The sequence below is a fragment of the Dermacentor variabilis genome, chromosome 1, assembly GCF_050947875.1.
Source record: "Dermacentor variabilis isolate Ectoservices chromosome 1, ASM5094787v1, whole genome shotgun sequence".
NCBI lineage: Eukaryota > Metazoa > Arthropoda > Arachnida > Ixodida > Ixodidae > Dermacentor > Dermacentor variabilis.
The window spans coordinates 153,739,153-153,766,555 of record NC_134568.1 but is presented as its reverse complement, the minus strand read 5'-3'; the positions used below and the strand labels follow the sequence as shown (position 1 = coordinate 153,766,555).

The window sequence follows — 27,403 nt, the reverse complement described above, 5'->3', positions numbered from 1 at the left end:
TTTTCAGGGCCCGTTCCGTTAACAGTCCATATAATTTTTCAATTCTTCTTGCCCCTTTTCATTGGCTCGTACGCTCACATTATTGTTGGGGTTCACCATGTGGCATGATAGCTGTTAACAAAAGAAATAATGGAAAATTAAATGCCTTGTTATGACATACGGTGCCAGATGAACCTAAAGTTTGTGTGCCATTAATTGGAGTTGAGGCTATACAATCAGTTTGGTTTGATGTCTGATGTGGTAGACTATTGTAGAATAGAAAACATCACTTTGTACATGTTCTTTGTCTATATTTGCCTTACCAGTAAAGTCACATATTGTTATATTATTAGCAAAGTCTCATATTACAAGTCAGCGTACAGGGTACAGTTTGTAATTTTGTAGTGCACATAATGTTCCGAGATTCAGTTCTTTTCCTTCTAAGTGCCTTGTGTGCTTGATTTGCTGTTTACTTATCTGCTTGTTTTTTCATCCTTGCTTCTCAGATTTTTTTCTTCATGTCGCAGTTCTGACTACCTTTTCTTTCTCTATAGGTATCAGTAGAGCACTATGGTCACACACTTAGTCATGAGCTCAAGAAAGGTGGCAGCCATATTAAGGTCACGAGAGAAAATAGGTGAGTAAGCACCTTGGTACATGCCACACAGGATACAGCCCGAACTCTCGGCACTTGGTGGGCTGCTCGGTGTCAGACATCGGGTTGCACTATAAATTTCTACTTATAAAAGCTATGTTTAATAGGAATGATGGCCAAATATATGCTATCATCATTGCATAATGAATGATATTGACATGTGTGCTTGTTTAAATATGTTTCTCGGGTGACCGGTTTTTCACTTACTAACAAAGGTTAAACATTATCGCTCAGCACAGGATGTGCCTGCATGTATTGGAAGTTTCTCGAAGGTTATTGATGGTACTGTCCGTTGTCTGTTGTCACTGAACCTTGTGTAATCTGATTGTATGCGCAACGCGAATTGTGTAGTACTTTCTGGAAGACACGCAGGCGCCACTGATTATTCTGGAACCTGCGATGACTCATGTATAAAAGCTGATGCGCTTGCCCCATAGATCAGATTTCGATGATGCCGACTGTGTTTTCCGCTGTCATTGTGCTTTGGGCGTAACTTGCCTTTGTGGGCACAGGTTTGTCCATTAAAAAGTTTGTTTTGTCATTCACAGTTTTGCAACTATTTTCTTCATTGTCATTACAACGTGGCATCTGGTGGAGGTGCTTTTGCATTCATTTACCGGACTCCCCTGTCAACCCTACACACCGAAGACAACACCAGCGTGTCCTGGACCATCAAGCAAGCTGCAGGCTACAAAACCTGTCCCCGGAGCACGGATTTCTACCTGAGATGACCATAAAGACTTTGGCCAAGTCAACAACCACACTGGCAGCCCCAGCATCACCCATTGTGCTGCAACAGCCCAGGGAGCCACCGACCTTCCGCGGATAATCATTTGAAGACCCAGAAAACTGGCTGGAAACGTATGAAAGGGTCGCTACCTTTAACAATTGGAACTGCGACGACAAGGTGCACCACGTCTTCTTCTCATTGAAAGATGGCGTGAGGTAGTGGTTCGAGAAATGAGAAACCACCTTAACATTGTGGGACCTATTTTGCCGCGACTCCCTGCAAACCTTCACGAGCGTCGTGCACAAAGAGCAAGTGCATGCTTGGCTGGAAAGCCGAGGGCAACTGCTCAATGAGGCCATCGCCATATTCATGGAAGAGATGACTCGTCTTTTCCGACAGGCCGGCCCGGAAATGACTGAGGCAAAAAAAGTCCGCTTCCTGATGCAGGGCATAAAGCAAGAACTTTTCACAGGACTGATCTGCAACCTCCCGAAGACCGTAGCAGAGTTTTTGACAGAGGCAAAGAAGACGCTGGAAATGCGCACCCACCAATACAACCTCCAAGTGCTTTCACCAAAGCGCGAAATTCAAGCACTAGGCTTCAAGAAGCTTCGAGAGACCATTAGAACTGTTGTACGTGAAGAACTGTGCAGGATGTTCTCTTGGATGCAGCCTCAAGTAGTATCCATTGCTGACATCATCCAAGAGGAAATTCAGCAGTCACTTGGAGTACCCGAATCACCGGGGCCTTGGCTGAAAGCGATGACCTATGCCGCCGTAGCCCGCCGCAATGCTCCGCCCCCCCCCCCCCCCCATGCCCATGCCAGGGCCTGGTAACGCCGCAGTTCCGTTGTTCGCGCCACCAGCTCACCTTCTTTTCACCCATCACAGCTACCCAAGGAAGACAGATGCATGGCGCTCTCCAGACCACCACCCACTCTGCTACCACTGCAAAGCAGCCCACGTATATTGCCGGTGCCCATACTACAACTTGGGACTGTGAGGCTTCGCCATCAATGCAACGCGTCCACAGCTTAGTGAACAGCCTTGTGATATCGCCGACTACATCACCACAACACAGTAGAGACCCTGAAGTTCTTCGTGTTCCCTGGCACCAGTAAGCTACCTGTCACCGCAGCGCTGACCGTACACAAGACCAGCTCGTGGCCGGTCTTTAAGCCCATATCAGGAAAATTAAAAGCAGCAACTGTTGGAGGTGCAGTTGCTGTACGTCAGAGTATCGAAGACCCTCCGCTGCCGCCGCTGCTGCTTCAAGATATATCTCGACGAGGTAGGAATGACAGTCCGCCATCCCGGTGAAGCCTCGGAGCCAAGGGTATGCTGACAAAAGAAGACCTGACGATGAGACGTACCAGCTACAGAACAATGCGATGCAGCCGTGATGCAATGCCACGACCCAACTGCAATGCAAGATGAAGAACCACCGACCTTTACATTCTTCTCGATGGCCACACCGTCATTGCTCTAGTAGACACAGGAGCCGACTACTCATCATCAGTGGACCCTTCGCTGCCAAGCTGAAGAAAGTCAAAGACTACATGGGACGGCCCTCATATCCGGACAGCTGGAGGACACCTTACAACGCCAACTGGAACCTGCACAGCAAGAGTTACAGTGCATGACCGGACTTACACTTCGACCTTCGTTATCCTTCAAATGTGCTCACGCGATGTAATTCTCGGCATCGACTTTTTGAATCAACACAGCACAGTCGTAAACCTAAAACCGAAGTTGATAACGCTGTCCACAGACCATGCATTGCTGCTGGTGAGGACTTCCGTGAGAGTACTTGAAAACCAAGTCAGCATCCCGCCTCGCTCCAGCATTGTCATTTCCGTCGGCACCAAAATACTTGCAGACATAGAAGGCATAATAGACGACGACCAGCATCTACTGCTCGATCGTGAAATTTGTGTCGCAAGAGGTATCGCTCAACTACACCGAGGAAAACCAAAAGTGATGCTGACGAACTTCAGCCAGGAGTTCAAACACATCAACAAGGGTACAGCAATCACATACATCGAGGAAATTGTGGAAACCAGCGATGCGTTTATCGTCTCCATTTCTGTCGGATTTACCTCGGCAGTCAAAGTTTGGGAACCAGTCTCCGACATAAATCCAAGTCTTCCCGTGAGTAAGCAGCAACAGCTTAAAGTCTGCTCCGATGATACAAAGACTGCTTTTCGACATCATTGTGTATTCGACAAATGCCAGTTGCAAGTCATCGCATAATAACCGAAGAATCCACTCGACCACTTCGCCAGAGCCCTTACAGAGTTTTGACGCGAGAATGTGAAGCTATAAGACAGCAAGTCGATGAAATGCTGTACGATGACATCATCCAGCCGTCGAATAGCCCGTGGGCAACTACTGTACTCTTGGTGAAGAAAAAGGACAGAACCCTGTGTTTCTGCGTCGATTATCGTAGGTTGAATGAGATCGCAAAGAAAGACGTATACTCCCTCCCACGCATAGACGATGCATTGGATCGGCTCTGCAATGCTAAGTACTTCTTGTTGATGGGTCTCAAGACTGGCTACTAGCAAATAGAAGTTGACAAGAAGGATCTTGAGAAGACCGCCGTCGTCACGCACGACAGCCTCTACGAATTCAAGGTCATGCCTTTTGAACTGTGCTCGACAGCTGCAACATTTTAGCACGTGATGGACGCAGTGTTAGTAGGGTTGAAGTGGCAGACCTGTCTCGCCTACTTGGATGACGTCGTCGTCTTTGCCGAGAATTTTGACAATCACCTTAGGCTTCTTGGAAGGTGCATGTTCAAGAACCCCAGGTGGTAGAAATTTCCAGATTCCCCCACTACGGCGTGCCTCGTAATCAGATAGTGGTTTTGGCACGTAAAACCCCATAACTTAAACATTTAGGTGGCTTGGGACAGTACTGGAGGCCATCAAGTCATCAAGGTTCACTCTGAAGCTGGAACAGTGCTGCTTTGCTTACAATGAGCTTCTGTTCCATGGGCCACATCATCAGCAAATCTGGAGTCCACCCTGATCCGCAGAAGACATCTGCCATTGCTAAATTTCCACAGCCCACAGACAAGAAAGGAGTGCGCAGATTTCTTGGCTTGTGTGCCTATTACAGGCACTTTGTCAAGAATTTCTTGCGCATTGCCCAGCCACTGACCTTTTTCACGAAATCAGACATTGAGTTTAAGTGGGAAACACCTCAAATCGAAGCATTCGAAGAGCTTAAATGATGCCTGCAGTCTACAACGGAAAAAGAATGCCTTCCCATCATTTTGGCTACCATGAAATTCTGTCCTTACCTGTCAAAGTCATAAGCGACCACCATTCCTTGTGTTGGCTGTCAAATATAACCCATTCAAAGTCGATTTTTTTCGCCATATGCGACCGCCCAGGGTCGATTTTTTTGTATTGCAGATTCCAATTCTTCTGAGGGACCTACTTCGAAGAAATTTACCGTAATTTTTCTAGGGTGACCGTAAAGTGAGAAAAAAATATTTTGCATTGGTATATATGTACTCTTTATTCATGAATAACAACAATAAAAAACGAAATAAACTTATAAGAATTAAAAATTTGATGCATTGTTATAGTTCGAGGCTTAGAATATGTGCACACGAGAATATTTCGCAAGTCTCAAATGAGGTGTGGCCAGCACTGCCAAAGACATGCCATGCGCTAGAGCCACAGCACATGACTCACCACTTAAAGTCAAATGTCGCTTCAGTTGACCAATTGCGAGACAAGGATTCACAAGTGATTGCTGTTCTCAAGTCGCTCATGAATGTCATGCGTCTACTACTGACAAACATGGACACTCCGGCTGCTCGTAGCGCACTGCAAGTACTGGATGCACTGACTCCAGTACTTGAAAGCATCGCATAGCACCATGGCCCACCCCTCGTTGCCTTTCCACAAGGAAATCAAGAAGGCATCTCTATTGCAGTGGAGTGCCCGTGGTCTCAAATTGAGAATTTCAGATTTTAGACACTTTGTCTTTGAAAACCGTTTTCCCATCCTAGTAATTTGTGCACCGAATGTGCAGAATATCATACGCATTTCTGGCTATGAGCCATTCATGTCCTCTACCTGTGGTGATGTGAGCAAGGTCATTGAATATATTAGATGTGATCTGACATACGTGTTGCACCCAGTCCCGCCTCATGACAACCTGTACATCTGTTTAATTGTAAAAACAAAGAAGCTTACGTTCACATTGGTTGCTGTTTACATTGATCCTTCAAGTGGCTTCGACTCTAAACGACTGCAAGACATGCTATCAGCGACACCCGGCCCTACGATTCTCACCGGAGATTTTAATGCTCACCATCCACTTTGAGGGAGTTTGAAGATGGACTCCAGGGGAAGGAGACTAGCATCCTTTGCCACACAGCACAACCTTTACTGCCTCAACGATGGTAGTCTGACATACTTACGGGTCCTTACCTACAGCAGCTGCCTAGACTTGACCCTGCTTTCTTGGCGTCTTGAAAGAAACGTGCAATGGTTTCCAGACATCGAATCACATGGAAGCTACCATATACCCACATAACTAAAGATCAAGGGACTATATAAATGTTCCTCCACTAGCCTCCGGCGAATTGACTAGGCGGCGTTTTGGTCGCACATGGAGGAAGTATGTCAGCAAGGGAACCATTCAAGTCTGGAACACGAAATCCAAAAAGCCATGCAAGAAACTACGCGCGGTTTTCAGCCTTTCCCAAAATAGGAAGAATTTGAAACCGAACGGCAGTGACTACGAGCAATTCGCTGGCGGGCTGAAAGAAGATACAGGAGAACTAAATCCATCCATGATCTCAGAGAGGCAAGACAGATGCAAAAGAAGATTCAACGCTGCATTGATACACTACAATCTCAAAGATGGAAACGTTTCTGTGAGTCGTTGGATCCACGTCAGTGATTATCTCAGATATGGAGAACCGTGCATTGTTCCTTTCATTGCACCAAGGTCGCAGAGAAATTGACATTGCTGAAGAATTTTGCTCAAGACTTGTCAGCTTACAGCTCCAATGCGCACTTACACTATGTGCCACTCCTGTGCCACGGGATTCCCGAATGGATGTAATGTTTTCGGTGGAGGAGCTTGAAGCGGCACTGGCGACTTGCAGGCGCTCCTTGTCACCTGAGCCGGACAGCGTTACCTATACGGTGCTTGCCAATCCTGGACAGAAAGCACGACTCTTGCTGCTAAACCATTACAAAGAGTCTTGGTGCAACGGTTTGGTTCCACATGAATGGAAATGCAGCCGCTTGTTTCCACTTCTCAAACCTGGTAAATCACTGTTAGATTTTTCATCGTACTGCCCCATCGCTCTGGCCAGTTGCATAGGGAAAATAATGAAAAGAATGATTTTGACGCGCCAGGACTGGTACCTGGAAAATTACGTGTACCCAGATGCTATGGCTGGCTTCCGGCGTGGGCGCTCATCCATAGATAATGTCATCGATTTGGTCATGTTTTTTCAACATCAAAAACGTCTGAAACGGCTCACTGCTGCATTATTCCTTGACATAAAAGACGCCTATGATAATATAGTACATTATGTCTTTATAGAGGCTCTGATTGAAGCCGGAATCAGTGGCCGCACTGCAGTTATTTGACCGACAGGCATTTCTTCATGATGAACGAGGATAGTGTCACGACTCCACAGCAAACATTCTGTGGAGTATTGCAAGGTGGAGTGCTGGGAGCCTGACGCTATTCAACCTAGTGCTCATTGGCTTAGTCAGATACTTGCCCAACAAAGTTCAAGTATCAATTTATGCCGACGACATCGGCATTTGGGCGTCTGCTGTAACACAACTGCAGGCACAAGCATGGCTACAAAAGGCAGCTATGTTAACATCACTGTACTTGCGAAAACAGAACTTAGAGCTGTCTTCAGAGAAAGGCTGCCTTGTTACATTCACTCCCAAGGCAATGAAGCGTTACTCTGTAAGTGTCAATGGGCAAGCAGTTGCAAACGCACGGAAACACTGCTTTTTACGGGTAGTTATCAACCACGACCTATCATGGAGCCCGCATGTTTCATACCTAAAGAAGAGGTTAGTGACAATCATACATCTCCTCAAATTTCTCGGTGGAAAGTCATAGGGCACATCGGTGCGGTCAATGCTGCAGCTTTGTAATGCCTTGTTCCTCGGTTTCGCAAGATACAGCCTCCCTGTGCTTGGTAACACCTGCAAAACAAATCTGCGCATACTCCAGGGACTACCAAGGTCAAGCCCTAAGGAGGTGTCTCGATCTTCCGAGGTGTGTGTCTACAGCAGTAATGATTGTCATGGCCCGAGATCACCCAATATCGACGTACTTGGCAACCGATGCTCTCAGGGCGCATATTCGGCACATTGCCCGACTACCTTCTCACCATCTTGCCACTCTTACCTGTAGAAAGGCCACACGCAACTTTCAGTCTTATAATTGTTGCCAATTGTACCTCATTGCCATCGAAATACATGCCTGCAGCAAGACCATCCTCACCTTTATAGCGCCTGCACAGACCTGTTATATGCTTCACCATCCCAGGAATCATGAAGAAAGTTAACATGCTGTCGTTTGCCCTGGAGCAGGCCACATTAGGACTTTTACATGAGGTGCACAGTGGCTGCGTACACGTTTAAATTGATGGCTTAGTCACACCTGCAAGTTCAGCTGCTGCTGTGGTGATACCAACAAGATCCGTCAAAATACAGCTAAAAATGTCACGTATCATCAGCGATAGCTGCTGAACTGGTAGCCCTGTGCACGGCTCTTCATTTCATTCAGGAGGAACCACCCCATGCGTGGTCAATCTTCCGTAATTCCAAGGCAGCCCTACAGAGTGTACTCTCAGCACTGCGCCATGGATCACATGAGCAGCTCATTGCAGAGATCAGAAAAGTCCGCCATTGTATAGTTCACAAAGGACACGACATAATATATCAGTGGTTGCCTAGTCACTGTGGCATACATGGCAATGATCGAGCAGACGCAGCTGCCCGATCTGCCCATGACGGCATCAACTGCATTGCCATTCCCCTTTCAAAAGCCTACTCAGCGAAAAAACTTTACGCACTTGTGCGTGGCCTGACATTAGCTCAGTGTAATTCATCCGAGTTCACAAAAGTGCACGCCTTCATATCCTGGACCCTAATCTACAGCTCCGTATTCTGCCCGAGCTTCCACGACGTAACTGCACCCTTCTAGTCAATCTATGGCTTGGAGTAGCATTTTCGAATGCGTACTCCTTTCTTACCAGAATGGTCAACAGCCCACTCTGTGACTTATGCGGGTGCAATGAAACAATCGCGCACCTTCTTTGTGAGTGCCCTTGTTTCAACCCACAAAGAGCAGTCCTCTCAGCCACCCTAGACAAACTGGACAAGTGCCCAATGACAAAACATCCGTGGAAACTGGCCTATGTGAACATCAGCGCGATCCGCTATGAAGGCGCTGCTGTGGTACTTAATGACTCGGGACTTTCTGACAAATTGTGACTGTACACTGTGATACGTAGGATTGTACGGTGACACTGCGTAACACTAGGAACGCCTTTGCGGGCTGCGTGACAGTGCCCTCAGAAACATTTCATGTGTATCATGTGTACGTGTGTGTGTTCTTTTTTCTTATCCTTTTCTCTCTCTCACCTACCACATCCCTTTGTCCCTCCCCCAGTACAGGGTAGCCAACTGGAGACACACACTCTGGTTAACTTCCCTGTCTTTCCTCTGCCCCCCCTCTCTCTCTCTCTCTCTCTCTCTCTCTCTCTCTCTCTCTCTCTCTCTCTCTCTCTCTCTCTCTCTCTCTCTCTCTCTCTCTCCCAAGTCTCAAATGTTCCTGCTCTTACACTAATATTTACGTCCATAGCCTAACCGAACTGTGTAGGTGAGCACACCCAAGAAAACTGTGTGGTTGTGTGCCTGTCAAAAAAGCAAAACGTGTGACAGACTTCCACTAATCTTCATCTTATTGCCAAGCAGAGGCAATTGGATATTGCGAGTCTCCCAAAAAAAAAAGAAAAGAAAAGGAAATGCATGCACAGCGGCATCCTTCCTGTGCTCACCCCTGTGAGCACTAAACTAGTAAAAAACAGGCGGCCGTCCTTTGAGCGATCAGTAATGACGTAGCTATCAGTTTTGCGAGCACAAGAAGCCAAAACCACTCGCAGAACAAAACCCAAACTGCCGCCCGCCCGCCCGCTTGCATGCCAATGCGCGAGCGGTAGTATGTAGACGCGCCGGAGCAAACTAGCTCTAAAACAAACCACGGAACAGAAACCGAGAGAGGGAGGCACGAGAAAGAAATTCCCTGTATTCCCACACAGTGGCAGTACATGCCAGGAAAGGAAAAATGAGGAAATTGGCGGGCTTTTTAAGCGTACAGACGGCGCCATAAATATACAGCATCGATCATTTTGGACTTGTTCACAGCGCTGTATATTTACGTCATTGACCCTGAAAGGGTTAAAGGACCCTTCAAGATGCCTTGCACGTTGGAGCTTCAGACTCCGGGAATTTGACATCACCGTCGTCTACAAATCTGGACGCAAGCACTTTGATGCCGACTGCCTATCACGTGCCCCCATTGACCTGCCACTGCAAGATGACAAAGTTGACGATGCCTTCTTAGGTACAATAAGCGTGGAAGACTTCGTTGAACAACGACAAGCAGACCCGGAGCTAAAAAGCCTCGTTGAGTATTTGGAAGGCAACACCGCTGTTGTCCCGAGGGCATTTGGGCGAGGATTGTCTTCGTTTTGCCTGCAAAATGACGTCCTTGTAAAAAAGAACTTCACCCCAGTCCGCGCAAACCACATTCCCATTATGCCTGTAGCATCGCAGCCAGAAATCCTGCATGCCCTGCATGATGTTCAGACTGCCGGGCACCTTGGATTTTTCCATACACTCACAAGGATACAAGAGAATTACTACTGGCCACACCTTACCACTGATGTCGCCCATTACGTCGGGACATACTGAGACTCAGCAACGCAGGACATCCCCAACAAGGCCAGCAGGACTGCTACAGCCAATTGGGATGGACTTATTGGGGCCATTTCTGACGTCAACATCCAAAAATAAGTGGATCGTCGTGGCTACCGACTACCTTACCCACTATGTTGGAACAAAAGCCCTGCCTGAAGGCAGTGTGGCCAATGTGGCAAAATTCATTGTCGAGAATATATTGCTACAACATATTGCCCCGTAAGTGTTCATCACCGACTGAGGAACGGCTTTTACAACGGAGCTCACGCAAGTGGTTCTGCAACACTGCCACAGGAGGACAACTGCCTACCACCAGCAGGTCTTACGAAAAGGCTAAACAAGACCCTTGCCGACATGTTGGCAACATGCGTCGACGTCGAACACAAGCCACGGGATGCTGTCCTTCTGTACGTAACCTTCACTTACAACATGGCCGTGCAAGAAACAATGCAGATCACGCCATTCAAGCTGGTTTACGGAAGGAACCTGACGACGACTCTCGACGCCATGCTGCCGCACGTCACTGACAAAGAGAATCCCGACGTCGCCGCCTATCTCCACTGTGTCGAAGAAGCCTGACAGCTTGCCCGCCTATTTATCAAGAATCAGCAGAGGACCGACAGCCGGCACTACAATCTCCAACGACGACACATGGAGTACCAGCCTGGTGACCGTGTTTTGGCTTGGACCCCAATACGTTGATGAGGTCTTGGAAACTTCTGCGATGCTACTTCAGACCCTACAAGATCATCTGACGAAATGGCGCACTGGACTATGAGGTAGTGCCAGATGGCATTATGCTGTCACAACGGTGCCGCTAATGACCTGAAATAGTTCATGTTATGCAGAATAAACCGTTCTGACAAAACGACAGAAAGCTGAGCTAGTTGGTAAGGATTCATTATGCAAAATAGAAGTGAGGCGTGCAGACAGGGCACAAGAGTAGAGAAGTGGACAACACGAACGCCGAATATCAACTGAAGGGAGCACTGAGGCGAAAAAAGAAAGAAGACACAAAACTCATCTGCGCATGCTCAGGAATGGTAACACCACGTGTCGATCAGGTACACATGCCGGTCTACGTGAGAGATAACTGTTAAGGCACTTAATCTCTTCCTTATGTAAAGTAATCGAAGGCTGACTCACGCACGCACTTCCACCATTATAGATATGCCATGCCTCTACCATAAGACGCGTATCTTCATTCTTATGCCTGTACACTATCACATATTCATCTAACTCTGGCGTGCAGTTACAATCTCGGCAATGTAGCGAAAGATTAGAAGGCGATCCACCGGTTAGCAACCTTTTATGTTCCATTAGCCTCTGATTGATACACCGCCTCGTTTGCCCTACGTAGAACTAGCCACAGCTAAGGGGAATTTTATACACCACACCCATACAACAGTCAGTAAAACTGTTGTTCTTATTGTGCTTTACTGGACAAATATCTGTTTGTTTTTTGCCTTTTACCTGCTCCTGTTTATTCTGTACGGCAGCGCATATCTTACCTAGCTTATTGGGAGCAGTGAAAGCAACATTAACATCATATCTACTAGCAACTTTTTTAAGCCTGTGCGACACTGAATGAATATACGGAATAGCCACTACTCTTTTTTTGCTATTACTGCTTTCTGTAATCACGTCCGTCCCTCTCGAAACCGACTTCTTTAGGCGCTCAGCCACAGTGGCCACCGCTACACTAGGATAACCTGCTTCTAATAGGCGCCGGACCTGCGCATTAAAACTGGCACTCATTTTGTGCATGCAGGATCTGGTGAGGGAAGACTTAAGGCACGACATGGCAATTCCGTTTTCTACTAATTTAGAATGCTTGGATTGAAAGTTTAGCAACGTCTTCGAAGATCTTGGGGAGTACTGCCAACAAACATGATTTTGTTCGAAGATCACGGAAATGTCAAGAAACTGAATTACGCATCGCTGAGGAAATTCCTTGGTAAACTTTAATCCTACCCCATAAAGTTTAAATTGCTCACTTACTGAGGTAGCAGCGGAATCGAATTCTTCCCTATTGCAGAAAATCAGGTAATCATCAACGTAATGAAATATCTTGATAACGCTATCACCTAAGGCTTTCTCTAAGCAGTTGTCAACCTTACTCAGGTAAATGTTGCTAAGAATAGGGGCACCCTTTGAGCCAATACAAATGCCTGATTTCTGCAGAAAAACGCCATCTCTCCACCCAATCAGCGTCGACTTCAAGTACATTGAAAGAATTTCTAGAAAAGCTCCGAAAGTCGGCTTTTATTGACAGATGCGGTGTTTCCACGGGAGCTTTTCTAGAAATTCTTTCAATGCACGACATCAATTGTGTAGTGGTTTCTGGAAGATGCACGGGCACCAGCGACTATTCTGGAACCTTCGATGACTCATACATAAAAGCCAAAGCGCTTGCCCCGCATCAGATTTCGATGATCGCTGACTGTGTTTGCTGCTATCGTTGCGCTTTGACTGTAACTTGCTTTAGTGGTCGCAGGTTCGCTTAATAAAAAGTTCCGTCATTCACAGTTTTGTGACTGTTTTCTTCATGATCACTACAACGTGACAATATATTTCACTGCTGCACTTTCCCAACAAGGGCTTCCCGTGTGTTGCCATAGTGCATGCTGGAATATTGTGAGCTCATGTTGGCACCCACTTGAAAAACCACAACGAGTAGCTGTGCTTGCTTGTTTACATGTTTACAACAGCGAAATTGCATTCTGTTTTTAAAATTAAATTATGGTGTTTTACATGCCAAAACCACAATCTGATCATGAGGCACGCCATAGTGGGGAACTCCGGAAATTTGGACCACCTGGGGTTCTTTAACGTGCACCTAAAGCCAAGTACACAAGTGTCTTCGCAATTTGCCCCCATCGAAATGCAGTCGCTATGGCTGGGGTTGCACTGTGTTGTGATTGTGCATAACATATAAATAATGAAAAGCTGTATAGCATAACCTATATGTTGTACAATTTCAAGTATATAAAATTTCTGAATTCTAATTTCAGGCATGAAAAGATGTTTCCTTAGGCAGACAAGGGTTTGTTTACTTGATACATGGCAGACAGCAACTTATCTGCCTCCTGTGAACAAAAAACACTTGGAGGCTCTAATTCATCATTTTTACCTGAGGACGTTATCACTGGCTCCAATTTCAATCACTTGTTCCCTCTGGTAGAAGTACGGATGTACTTCTGGTACTCTAGACAGGTTCGAGATTAAATCATTCAAAAGACTTGCTTGCATGCCTGAGCAGAGAATTTACTGTAGATCCCAATAACGTATGTTCATGGCTCCTGTCTGAGAATACCAAGAAAATAGTGCCTTATATTTTCGCTGGAACAAGAGTCCCCCCCCAAAAACTTTTGAGCGGTGGACATCTTGCAACGAGGAATTGCAACGACGAATTGGAGGGGGCTGGGGGGAGGGGGAGGGGTACACACGCAGATAAGCTTTCTATATTTTCTGTACCATTTTGAATGGTATATTCAACATTTTTGCATCGTGGACACATTATCAAAAGAAATGTGAGCCCGTGACCCAGCCTACCAGGATCGCCAAATGTTACCAGCTGTGCTATTCTGCGCATTGTCAAATCAATCATATTGTCGAATTCACCATCTTGTCAGTGCTGATCACAACACCAGAGTTACTCTTTCTTGCTTGCTTCTTCTGCTTTTAATGTTGCATGGGGAAATACAATGTTGTCGCTATTTGAAGCTCCAATATCTCCTCTTTGTGATGGTACCAAGATCACAGCATTGTGTCAATGAAAAGCCGCACTAGGATGGCTAGTTGCATGATCTACGGTGTGACAGCATCTCTGGAAGCCCGATTTTCTGTTCAATTTTAGCCAAATGCACACTTGAAAAGTGCCATTTTCTCAACTTTGACTTCAGACTTCATTCTAATATTTCACCACATGATAAAGGAAAACCTGAATATCATGAAAAATTTTTTAAAAGAAATTGGAAGCTTTGATCAAAATGACCACTCTAATTGCTGAGTCACCCTTCATAAGGGTTGGCAGTAAAGTTTGGGAGTAGGCGGAATTTCGCCTGCCGCCCATCGTGAAGAGAACTTTGGCTAGAAACCAATAAAAGAATGATCTCATAATTTCTATATTGAGCGTATTTGCGCAAATGTAATGCAAGTATTTCTTTTTTTTTCTTATTCTTCTTTTGTGTGTGTAAAATTGAGCTTGAGGAAGCTTACTGTGTTATACAGTCAAACCTCATTATAATGAAGTCACAACCAACAAACCCTTGTTAACTCAAACTCGGATATCTCGAAACATTGGTGAAGTCTAAATTTTTTTCTGGCTGTGGTATCAGCCCAATTGAATTGAAAAATTTAGTTGTGTTCTTCACCTCTTATCTCGAAAAGCTTTATACCGGGCTCTAAATTTCGACTTTGAACATACCAGGAAACAAGTTCACTGACGATTACGATACTCCCTAATGGGAAATTTGGGCACAGCTCTATATGTGTTTTTGTTTTGCAATATATTGAGGCAAAGAATGTGAGAGAGACATGTAGCAGAATCGGCAATCATTGAAAATTTGATCTTGGTTCAAGTGCGTCGGCTTTTATGCATGACTAGTCAAAGGTTCCAGTGTAATCGCTGCTGCCACTTGGCTTCCAGAAAGTACTACACAATTGGCATTGTGCAATCAGATTGCAGAACAATTGCAAACCATGACAACTGAAACAAATGCAAATGAGACCAAACCAAGCAAACCAAACAAGTGCAAGCGAGAGCAGATGCGAGCAGACGATCGTACAAAACTAGCGGTCTGGCTGAGGCTTGATACGAGTATGCATCGAGCGGTCGGGTGGGTCCACATAATACCAGTTTCCCACGTGCACGTCACTGAAGGGGCCGCTCTCATTGGTGTCTGCTGTTCACGAGTCGCATCTTTCATCTGCCGCTCCATGTTCACTTTTTCATCTTTGTGCTTGTGTACTCGTTCACTCAGTTATGCCGCTGATGCTGCCGCTCGCCGCAGAAATGGGCCATTAATAGCTGTGCTCTAAAAGGCAATGGGGCAGCGTCGGCCATGTTGCTTGCACTCACTTTTCTACCGGTGACAGCTTGCCAGCTGAGCCAGATGCTGCACTGGCTAGTGCTCCCTGATAGTCCCCCCCCCCTTTCTATCTATCACCACACATGCACACTTGCTCAGCTGCTCGCTGTCACTTTGTTCTGTGTGGCCTCGTGCAGCAGTGGTGAGCTGGGAGGTGAAGTCTTTCAGTATGGTCACAGTATTAATTGTGACCTTGAGTAGGATCATATGGGCTTTTGAGCTGGTGTGATCAGCCCACATGCTGCACCCAAAAGAAGCCAGGATGTGAGTGAGCAACCCCACAGCGGTTCAGTGAGATCGTGGCTTGATAAGGATGCTTGATAAGGCTTAAGTGCTGTGTCATTCATAAGTGTTTGCTAAAGACATGACAATTGCACTCTAACACAGTTCAGTTTCAGATAACAAAGTGAAATTGTTCAGAATTCATTCAGATGCAGAAAGTAGCAGCGTCAGCTTTTTGGATGTCTGAAACTGGTTATGCCCAGATGACTGGCTTCAAATATTGCATTTGGATCAATCGTCTTGACTGCCAAACATTCCATCTTGGTGCAGTGCCAGTAATGCTGTTGCCCGTAGGTGCCACTGTATCTGGTGCCAATAGATGCGAAAGTGACCGAGAGTATTATACTAGTGGCTTTTCAGAAAGGTTACATGTGGCCTATGTGCAACCAGCGGGCTTCTATTTTCATGATTTTGCTTATCTTGAAATTTTTTTCGAGCTTTTACAGCTTCGAGTTAATGGGGGTTCACTGTGTACCTTCGTTATATTCAGTATTTGTTATAAGCATATATTCATTACATGCTGATATCAACAAGCAAAATTTTATATTTGCTTCATTATATTTGATAATTTATTATATCAATGCTCGTTTTATCAAGGTTCAACTGTATTGAGAAGAATCATTTAAATAACACTGGGCCTTATGCAGAATGTTAATACTGGTAGTGTACAGAATGAAACTTGTTTCATAAGATTCTCTGTAAATTATTAGAGACAAACTATGCTGGATGTCCTAAGTCTTGCGAAGTATTTAAACAAATTTAATGCAAACAGTGATAGTTCTATGTTATGGTGGTAGTTCATGTTAGCCATGACTATTTTTTTTTTTTCATTTTGTGGGAAATAGTAGCAGTATAGCATTGTGCTTTGCAAGTCTCTTATTGGCAATTTTACATTGTACTGCAGGCAGGAGTATGTGGATCTCTACGTGGACTTTGTCCTCAACACATCAGTCAAACACTGCTTTGAGGCATTTTCTCAAGGCTTCTACAAAGTCTGTAGCAGCAAAGTCCTGGTAAGCATAGCCATTTCTAAACAAGCTCGGTACTAACAAGCGGGGTACTGCTGTCATCAGTAATGTGTTCAGGATCAATACATTCAATGTAGGTGTCATGTATGATGAGCCTATATGCATATATGGGTAGTTTCTGACGGAATAATTGTTGTAACGGGAGAATGTTAAGTTTAGGAAACAGTGACCTTCAGGACAAATCAAATGGGCTGAAAGTCATTAGTCTCGTAGCTTGGTTCTGAAGTCACTGCAGACGTTCACTGTGTGTAAAATACGTATTGGCCCGCGACGATACACAATACGAAAGATGGTTATGAAAACGTATAAGCAAAATACAAAAATTGTACAAGGTGAGGTGGAAAATAAGTTCTTGTCTGATTATTATGTAGATGTCTGATGATTATGTAGATGCCATATGCAATCTTATTCATGAGTGATTGGGTGTGTCCATGAAATTTTAGTTCAGTATCTAAAATGATGCCAAGAAACTGCACTTCATTTGAAACCTGTATGACGTAATCACCAATGTGAACGGAAGGTGTGACGTTGATTGAAATTTGCAGAAAGTGGAATAAAAGTGGTTTTAGTGGGATTAATCTGAAGATTATAATATTGGCACCATAAAGTAATATTGTTCAAGTTGGTGTTAAGGTTAGACTGGGGGCGTGGCAACTGATTTACTGGATGTAAAGATGGTCATGTCATCAGCATAAATTATGCACTTGGTTTTAGCAAGAATAGTGGATAGGTCATTAATAAACATAAGAAAGTAAAAGTGGGCCTAAAATTGATCCCTGTGTGACTCCTATGTTAATTGGCTTGGATGATGAGAGATGGCCATTAACCTGTATCATTTGAGACCGGTTACTGAAGTAGTTTCTAATAAAATTTAGTGGAGGGCCAGATATGCGGAATGATTCGAACTTAACAAGTAGTATGCGATGGTTTATGGCATCGAAGGCTTTCGTCAGGTCGATAAATACAGATCTCACAATTAGGCCTCTGTCAATAGCTTGCTTAATTTCTTCAGTTAAAGTAGTAAGTGCCAGTAGAGTTGCATATCCTAGGTGAAATTCAAATTGCTGAGGAGACAAAAGGTTAAATTTCTTTAAGTAGCACATTAATTAAGTGTGGAATAGCTTTTCAATCGCTTTACCAAAAAAAGGGATACAAGTTGGCCTATAATTCCCTACTGAAGTATGATCACCTTTTTTGAAAACAGGAACTATTCTACCAGCTTTAAGGCAGCTTGGAAGCGCCCCTGCAGAGAACAATTTGTTAATGATTTGTGCCAAAACTGACATTATTTAATCCAAAATTAGTTTTACTTTACAAGGATCAATATGGTCTATGCCAGTGTTTGTAGTCTTCAAAAATGTAATGACCTGATGAAATTCATCTACAGTTGTCGAATGCAGATAAAAAGAATGACTACACTGTGGTATATCAGGTAAAGGACATGCCGCTTGCTACGTATCTGTATATGTGCAAAAATGTTCACTGAATGCATTATCTATTCTATCAGGATCAGCATAAATTTCGTTGCCTAGCTTTATTTTCATTGTGGTCTCTGAGCAATCATTTTTGTTCAGAAGCTCTTCAATAATTTTCCAGCAGCATGTCATGTTGCTTGTGTTTTTTACAATAAGATCCTGGTCAAATTGCGGTTATCACACCTTAATAATGAAGATAGCTTTGGAGAATATTTCTGAAAGCATGACTTTAAGGTTACAAGGCAGCAACTTTAATTTCTTTTGGCGGTTAAGGTTGGCAGATACATACTAACTTCGAAGAAACTGTTGTGTAATTTGTGAACAGCCATTTTGCTTCGTCACAGTAGTGCAAGTGGTGCAGTTTTCTATACTCTTAGCTATTGTTTCCAAGAAAGATGCAAAAGCCTTTTCTGCACAATCCTTCTTAATTACTGATGTCCAGTCTACTGTACTAATTCATTGCACAAATTGAGCGAGTCAACACATCGCTTTGTCTAAGTCATCATCATCATCAGCCTGTTTTATGTCCACTGCAGGACGAAGGCCTCTCCCTACGATCTCCAATTACCCCTGTCCAGTGCTAACCGGTTCCAATTAGTGCCCGTGAATTTCCTAATTTCATCGCTCCACCTAGTCTTCTCCCCTCGATTGCGTTTCCCTTCTATTGGTACCCATTCTGTAACCCTAATGGTCCAACGGTTATCTAACCTGCGCATTACATGACCTGCTGTTGCGTACTCCAGGGTAGCGTATCATACTGCTGCTGAGTTGTAGCGACGCCTGCCTATCGAAGCTCGACTGACGTTACTATTGGGTAGTGTGGCGTTGTCGGTGGGCTGCAGGCATCTGGTAGACCATGGCAACCAGGCAAGGACGAGACTATTTCTAGTGCGAAACTTGCACGGTTTATTCGAAGGTTGGTGAAAGATGAAGAGAAGAGAATGAAGTGTCAAAAAAAGTACATTTCGGAGCCCCTTAAATAGGCTCTCTACAATCATGGGAGGGATCTTGCTTCCGTCGACGTCACGTGACAGACACAGAGTCTGATTCGCGGAAAGAGGGCCCCGCCTCCGTTTATACCAAGCCTCTGGTTATCCAAGCCCCTGGTTATGCCAAGCCTCCAGGAATTGTAGATGCTTGTCCTTCTCTTCTGCGCGTTGCTAGTCCATGGATGTTCTCACAGTTCGAGGAAAGGGTCCCTCTAAAGTCGCACACACACACAAAAGAGGCCTGTAAACACTGCGGGGCTTCCGCCAGACTGGCAGACACGCGAGATGACCATGGCGAATTAGGAAGTCACGCTTTGTTTCGACGAGGCATGGTGGGCGAAAATCCTTTTTGCATGGTGTGCTAGATGCCAACCGTACCACTGCCCAGCTCCATTTTTTTTTCTTGATGTCAATTAGAATATCGTCTATACCTGTTTGCTCTTTGATCCAAACCGCTCTCTTTCTGTCTCTTAACGTTATGCTTAGCAATCTTCATTCCATCGCTCTTTGTGCAGTTCTTAACTTGTTCTCAAGCTTCTTTGTCAGTCTCGAAGTCTCTGCCCCATATGTCAGCACTGGTAAAATGCACTGATTGTACACCTTCCTTTTGAATAATAATGGTAAGCTTCCAATCAGGAGCTGGCAATGTCTGCAGTATGCGATCCAACCCATTTTTATTCTTCTGTGAATTTCCTTCTCGTGATCAGGGTTCCCTGTGATTAGTCGACCTAGGTAAACATACTCCTTCACAGACTCTACAGGCCAACTGGCGATCCTGAACTCGTGCTCCTTTGCCCGGCTATTTATCATTGTCTTCTGCATATTAATCTTTAATCCCACTCTTACACTCTCTCTGTTAAGGTCCTCAATCTTTTGTTGTAACTCGTCTGCATTGTTGCTGAATAGAACAATGTCATCGGCAAACCGAAGGTTGCTGAGATATTCGCCGTCGGTCTTTACTCCTAAGCCTTCCCAGTTTAATAACTTGAATACTTCTTCCAAGCACACAGTGAATAGCATTGGAGAAATTGTATCTCCCGGTCTGACGCCTTTCTTTATAGGTATCTTCCTGCTTGTGTAGAATTAAGGTAGCTGTAGAACCTCTGTAGATGTTTTCCAAGGTATTTACGTAAGCATTCTGTACTCCTTGATTACGTAATGCCGCTATGACTGTTGGTATCTCTACTGAATCAAATGCCTTTTCGTAATCTATGAAAGCCATATAGAGGGGTTGATTGTACTCTGCGGATTTCTCGATAACCTGATTAATGACATGGATGTGATCCATTGTAGAGTATCCCTTCCTGAAGCCAGCCTGTTCCCTTGGTTGACTATAAAGTCCAGTGTCCCTTATTCTATTGGAGATTATTTTGGTAAATATTTTATATAATACTGGGAGTAAGCTAATGGGTCTATAACTTTTCAATTCTTTAGCGTCTCCCTTTTTGTGGATTAGTATAATGTTTGCATTCTTCCAGTTTTCTGGGACCCTTGCAGTCAATAGACACTTCATATAAAAAGCCTCCAGTTTTCCAAGCATTATGTCTCCTCCATCTTTGATTAGATCGACTGTTATTCCATCTTCTCCTGCCGCTCTTCCTTGTTTCATATCTTGCAAGGCCCTTCTGACCTCGTCGCTAGTTATAGGAGGAGTTTCTGTATCCTGTTCATTACTGTTTCTAATTGATTCTAATTGAGGTATTCTGACTCCTCTGGGTACTGCACAGGTCAGTATAGAATTCTTCCACGGCTTTTACTATGTCTTTGAGATTGCTGATGATATTACCCTTCTTATCTTTCAGTGCATACATCTTGGTTTCTCCTATGCCAAGTTTCTTTCTCACTTATTTCAGGCTGTGTCCATTTTTTTACGGCTTCTTCAGAAGCCAAGAAGGAAAGGGGCTTTCACTGTGGTGTGAGGTGATTATCTGCATACACAGGTTTGGGGCCTGTACTCTGGTCAAATCCTATGTCCATGGTAGACAGCCGTGCCTTTCTTGCCTTTTTAGTGAATTCAGCCTTCTTGTTTCTCTAACAGAATTGCACATTAATTTGGCTTCCATTTTTTTGCGGCCACGCTGTGTTCATATCTGTATTGGTGATTGGACAACCAATCTTCTCACCAATAATTTGGACCACTGCCAGGCAGTTTTTGCCTTTTGTCTTGGGATGCCTTTCAGCTGAACATTATTTAGCCACAAATATTGTTTGAGATCACAGATTTGTTTACTAAGTTTCTTGTTTTCATCTCTCAAGACCTTGTTTTCTTTGGTCATTGCCTCATTGTCATTTTTCACACATTCATAAAGGTCATTGAACATCACTAGGCTAGTTTTCAGTTTGGCAACCTCCTAACGAAGAGCCTGCAATTTCATTGCTAGTTCAACACAAGTCAGCATGCTAGAGATTAGAAATGCAAAAAGTAAACACAAGAATAGAGGCAACAATGGAGGCAGGCAAATGCACAATAAAGAATTGAGTGTACAAGAGAGCAACGAACCTGGATGGAGCGAACGCAAGGATCAGTACTTGCACACAGCTGCAACCACTGTTTTTTGTAGTGCTTCTTCTACAGTAGGTGGCAAATGCAGTAGCTGAAGTTGAGAGACATAATTGGGAGATGTGTACATTCCGTGGATACAGCAGCAGTCTAACAGTGCTGCCCAGTGGACCATGCAGATTAGATTCACTACATGGACGGAGCAAACACAGGGATCAGTACTTGCACACAGCTGCAACCACAGGTGCCCAAAATTGTATGCTGTTTGGTCACCTGACTGAGCAAACAATTTGTGTAGGAGAGTAGTTTCTTTTCCATCAGAAGGCACAACCATTTATAATCTGACCGAGATGGCTAATGCTTTTGATCTTTACTTCCAATCTGTGTATGCACACAATGACAACTTTTTGCTACCATTTACAGTTAATGATCCTGAGCTCTCTATCGGTGCTTTTGTAATCGGTAAAAATGGTACGCAGTCGAACCCGACTATATCAAACCTGTTTACATCGAGTTATTCTATATATCGAACAATTTCTGAACACAGTATAGTTACAATGAGTATATATAGCAAAAATTATGCTTACATTGAACAATAGTAGCAGCTACTTCCGATATATAGAACATCAAGCAGCGGAAAAGTGCCCCCAGAAGTTGACTTTCCCTTGCTGTGGTGGGGAAGCCCGGCAGCGCGGCTCTATCCAACAGCTCTCCCTACTGTGACCGCGCTGCCTCGGGTGAGCCGTCGACACCCCACTGCAAAAAATGATCCTGGCCCGCCCGCAGAGCTTGCTCAGACAGCCAATCAGAGGCTCTTGTGCCTTCGTCGTGCAAGATGGCACAAGTGCGAGTTGTCTCGCTGCTTTTCTGGTTCATTGTGTTTGTGCCTTGTAGGCCTTCTCCCAGAGTGTTGCCATGATGAAGCGGCAGAATTCACCTTTCATCGTGAAGCTCGAATCGATAAATCAGGTCAAACGTGGTGTGAAGTCGGATGTCTCTGCAGCGTGCAAGATTCTGAGGAGCACTCTCAGCACGATCTTGAAGAATAAAGGGGAGATTAGGGCTAAAGCGGCCAAACTCGTGACTCGGTGCCCGCGGCACCCAATGCATACGTGCGGCCGTGTTCAAATGGTTCACCCAAAATTACTTCAGACGTGCCGGCCTCCGCGTGCTCGGTGATGACTGTAAATTCTGATGAATGCAACAAAGCCGTTGCAGGTGTTGCCCAAATTTGGAGTGAGCTGTCAGAATTTCCGGAAGCTGTTGACAACAGTTGACGAGTTTGTGAGTGCAGATGATGGTGTTGTGACCATGGGAGAGCCCGAAAACGAAGACTACATTGCCGACATCGTACCGAGCACAAGTGAAAGTGGGCACAATGAGGAAAGCAACGACATTCCTTTGCCCACATCCTCCAAGGTGATTGGTGCACTCGCACTTGTGTGGTGCTTCTGCGCGAATGCGGAAGGTTGCGGCGTCAGGTGCTCCGACTCCTTAAACAATGTGGAGAAGTGCGTGCATCGCAGGCAGCGAAATTGCTCAAGCAGAAGAAAATACAGGACTATTTCATGGGAAACTAAGCTAGTTTCATCAATAAAGTTATTTTATAAATGGTATGTGCTTTTATGAGATCCAAATCTTTAGCAAGCTTATATCGAATTATGCTCTATATCAAACTGATAGGCGTTTTTTTTTTTTTTTTCGAGTTCGATATAGCCGGGTTCGACTGTACTGAATCTGATACTAAACTTAACAAAGAAGTGCTCAGGCCCAAACAGTTTTCTAGTCCATTGTTTTCTCTGGTCATCTCATTATTTGGCTGTCATTTTCAATAAATTGTTGACTACAGTGTCGAAAGCCATACCGGGAAGCTAGCCAAAGCCCTGCCCTATAAGGCTGGTGAAAAACAGCTTCTAACTATAGGTCTATATTGTTTAATTTCAATTCATGCAAGGTACTAGAACATATCGCACACAAGCACACACACTATAGAATACCTTCAATCCAATAACATTGTGTCTCTCTAATACTCAAGATGGATTCTGTTACGGTTTCAGCACAGTAACTCAACTAGTAGAATTTGCACACTGCATTTCTAGCAGTCATGATATTGGCAAACAAAGAGGTGTAGTGTTTTTTCCACTTTTTGAAAGCCTTAGAACCGTGATTTACAGTAAGCTACTTTGAAACTACTTTGATGGATAGCCAGTTTTCTAAATTTTTGCCCGCAGTTAGTTCTACTTACTGCAGAGGTAACTTCAGACATCTCGCAGGGCTCTGTTCTCAAACTTTGCTTATCTTTGATCTTCATAAATGACCTACCCATCAGTATCATGTCAAGAGCCCGTCTTGACATGAGTCCTTTACGGAGGAGTCCTTTACCAGGTCCTGTACGTGGTGCACAGGTTGGCAGATACATACTAACTTCCAAGAAACTGTCGTGTAATTTGCGAACAGCCATTTTGCTTTGCTTCATAATTATACATCAAACAATGCAGTAGTTCCTCGAGCATATAAGTACCTAGGGGACGTCATCATGCACAACATGCAATGGTCTCAGCAGGTTGATCACTTTACAGCAAAAGCACTAAAAAATATTTGGTTACTGATTTTATCGAAAGCTGAAGAAAACGAAATTGCTAATGTATAAAGCACTTATTCAATGCTTAGAATATATTTTTATTTATGTTATATGCTTCATGCATCTGGAGCCCATATTAGGAGTGCGGCACTCACAAAATTGAATCTGAATGAAGGAAAGCAGTTTCATTTGTCATTGTTATGATTAGGATTTTTAACTGTCATCTTCCCTGACTTCCTTGAATTTTCCCCTGGTGTGCACTAGGTACGTAGCACATTGAATCTATGAAAATATTGTACTACATTAGTCACTTATCTTGTTGTCTATTTGCTAATGCTTACCTCGCAATGGTCAGTGCTTTTTCAACTAGAAGATGACCCAGGCTCAACCTCAAGCCATCTTTTGTGCATGCTAGCAACTTCAAATGCATTTCAAGTTTAAACAGCGTGGAAAGACTGCAACATGGTGCCTGTGTGTATGTGTTCCTTGTTGTCACCGTCTTTTCATGCTGCTTAAACTTGTTATACCAACTTGCCTGAACAGAAGTACTTCAAACACCATTTGTTCCCTGAGTTGTCTAAGGCTGGAACACAATGCCCAGTTCTTTCCTTGAATTGCCACTGTTGGATTTTTTAGAGACACATTGGTGATAAAGTTGTACCTCACTATAATGTACCGACTCATGTTAACTTTACTGTTTTGCTTATATTCAAGTGAAGCTTGTATTTCCTCACTTGTGTCGGTGTTGGTGTTGCCGTACGAAAAAACCCAAACCGCAGGAAAATAAAAATTGCTTGTCGAGCTGCGGATTCGAACCACTGACCTCAGGGTTGCGAGACCACCATGCTAACTGATTCATCCACTGTCGGTTCATCATATGTGCCCTTTAAAGCGGGATTTTATGTGCATGAAGAAGTAGACACAGCGCAAGGCGCGACCTAATCACAGGGTGTCCCTTTTCTCTGGAGGAGGGAAAGGGTGTGATGACATGTTCGGTCGCCTCGCGCCTACCATTTCCCGCCAGTTCAGGCCTGGCACTCAAATGGGGAGGCCGCGTTTGGTTCATTCTGTCGAAGAGCAGGCTGCGTTGAAGGAATGGCAGTGGGAGTGGGATACGCATTGTGCGTTTGGCCGAAGAACAGGCGGTATTTAATGAATGCCTCCGGGAACTCACTCAAGAAAGGGCTTGTCGACGACGTGCTGACCTCGCCGTGAGGGAGCGGGAGGCCAAGGTGTTATGAGAACGAAGAGCCGCGGATCCCAAGCTTCACTTGCATTTCCCTTCACAGTATAAGAAGGGCGTTCAATTTTTTCTTTTGTATTTCTTTTGTATTTTATATTTTTCTCTCTCTTATACTTTTACCCACTCCTGCAATATCCCTGAATAGGGCTACGGTGTTGAATTAATTATTTATTAATCGATTGGCTAATTAAATCGTTAATTAATTAATATAGAGCAAGTGCTGGAAGGAAGGGTCAACAAAATGTCCTGTGTGTTTCAGGTAGTGCCTGCACACCATAATGCTACAGATCATAATGATGAAAACATGTATTTCACAGAGGTAACATGCTCTTGATGTCTGTGGGTTAATAGCAGTAGAACTTGCTTATGGCTGACTTACGCTCAAACTGCATGACCGCATGCACGTGGCAGGCGAGCAGTGTGCAATTCCAGTCAAGCGTAAGTCTACCTTCAGAGTAAGAAATGTTGAAAAACATTTAGTCGTGTTTGTCATGATAGTGTTTGAAAGCTCAGAATTATTGCTAGTATTATGCATTGTTGGCACGTTTTCATGTGCACTTTTCTCTGTTTCCATCCAGGACTTGTTTCACGCTCAAGAACTAATGGTCTTGGTGGTTGGTAGCGAAAATTACAACTGGAATGAACTTGAAAAGGTATGATGATGTACAGCCTTGATATATTCATATACCAAGATATTTCAAGATATTTCGTATATCAGGCAGCTATGTCAGAGTTACATGTCTAGTAGCACATGTTAGACATTGAAGTGCGATATATTCAAAGATGTGCTTGGAATTTTCTCTCTCTCTCTCTTTTCTTTCAAGAATGCTGAATACAAAGACGAGTTTCACAAGAACCATCCAACTGTGAAAATGTTCTGGCGAGTCTTTCATAGCCTTGACTATGAGGAGAAGAAGAAGTTTCTGCGTAAGTTTTTTTTAGTTACACGAGGCTTTTTTACTTCTGTGCACTTGATTGTGTTCAAATATACAGGTAGTCTCAGATAACTTTAGCCAGAGTTTAAAAATATGCAAATGCCATGTAGCTGGACAGAACCAAGGTAATTTTGTTTGCCGTCGCTTGGAGACACTCAAATGAATCGTTCATTCTGCCTAATTGGATAATTAGTCTTAATCAGCTTTTCAAATATTGTAATTAGATGAAAAGTGTAGAAAATTGTAGAGCGACATGAAGACTTCAGATACAGCTTACTGTTGCTCAATACGTGCTACATAAGTGTTTTTCCGATCATGAAAGAAGCCTGTAAATGCTCACCAAATTGCTGCTCGATTGGCCACTCGAGGCACTTTGCGTGTATTCGCAGGCTTCTTTCACGCTCGGAAAAACTCTTTTATGTAGCCTGTATTGAACAACAAAAAGCTGTATCAGGAGTTTTTCATGTTGCTCTATAATTTTCTCATTGACACCTTCCATCTAATTATAATATTTGAGAAGCTGATTAGTTAATTAGGACTAATTATGTAATTAGGTAGAATGAAAAAAAATAATCTGAGTATCTCCAAGCGACGGCAAACAACATTACCTTGGTTCTGTCCAGCTATGTGCCATTCGCATATTTTTAAACTCTGGCTAAACTTAGCTGAAACATGCTGTATACATGTACACAGTTGAACCTCAGTATAGTGAGCACATATGTAACATATTATAGGATATAAGGAAGTAAATAAAAGATTTGGCTGGGTATGTTTCAATTTAATGGAGTATTCTGCTGCTATAATGAAATCAAAAATGCAGGATCTGAAATGATATCGGTTGTAGCGTAGCAAATTTTTGTTTTCATGTGCCTCAAAATAGATATTCTGGTAGCAAAGATGCAAAATTGAGTTGCCGATCGATT

General features: G+C 44.0%; 1 protein-coding gene across 9 annotated transcripts in view; it reads left to right on the top strand.

Annotated features, from left to right (window-relative positions):
* The window catches only part of Herc4 (HECT and RLD domain containing E3 ubiquitin ligase 4), a 283,732-nt gene that overhangs the window by 215,006 nt on the left and 41,323 nt on the right, over nucleotides 1–27,403 (top strand). For all 9 annotated transcript variants that reach the window (XM_075697778.1, XM_075697806.1, XM_075697804.1 and 6 more), the window contains 4 exons: nucleotides 534–616; nucleotides 16,634–16,742; nucleotides 26,124–26,198; nucleotides 26,370–26,472. In XM_075697778.1, coding sequence (XP_075553893.1) covers nucleotides 534–616; nucleotides 16,634–16,742; nucleotides 26,124–26,198; nucleotides 26,370–26,472 — 370 coding nt within the window. The remainder of the gene's footprint in view (nucleotides 1–533; nucleotides 617–16,633; nucleotides 16,743–26,123; nucleotides 26,199–26,369; nucleotides 26,473–27,403) is intronic.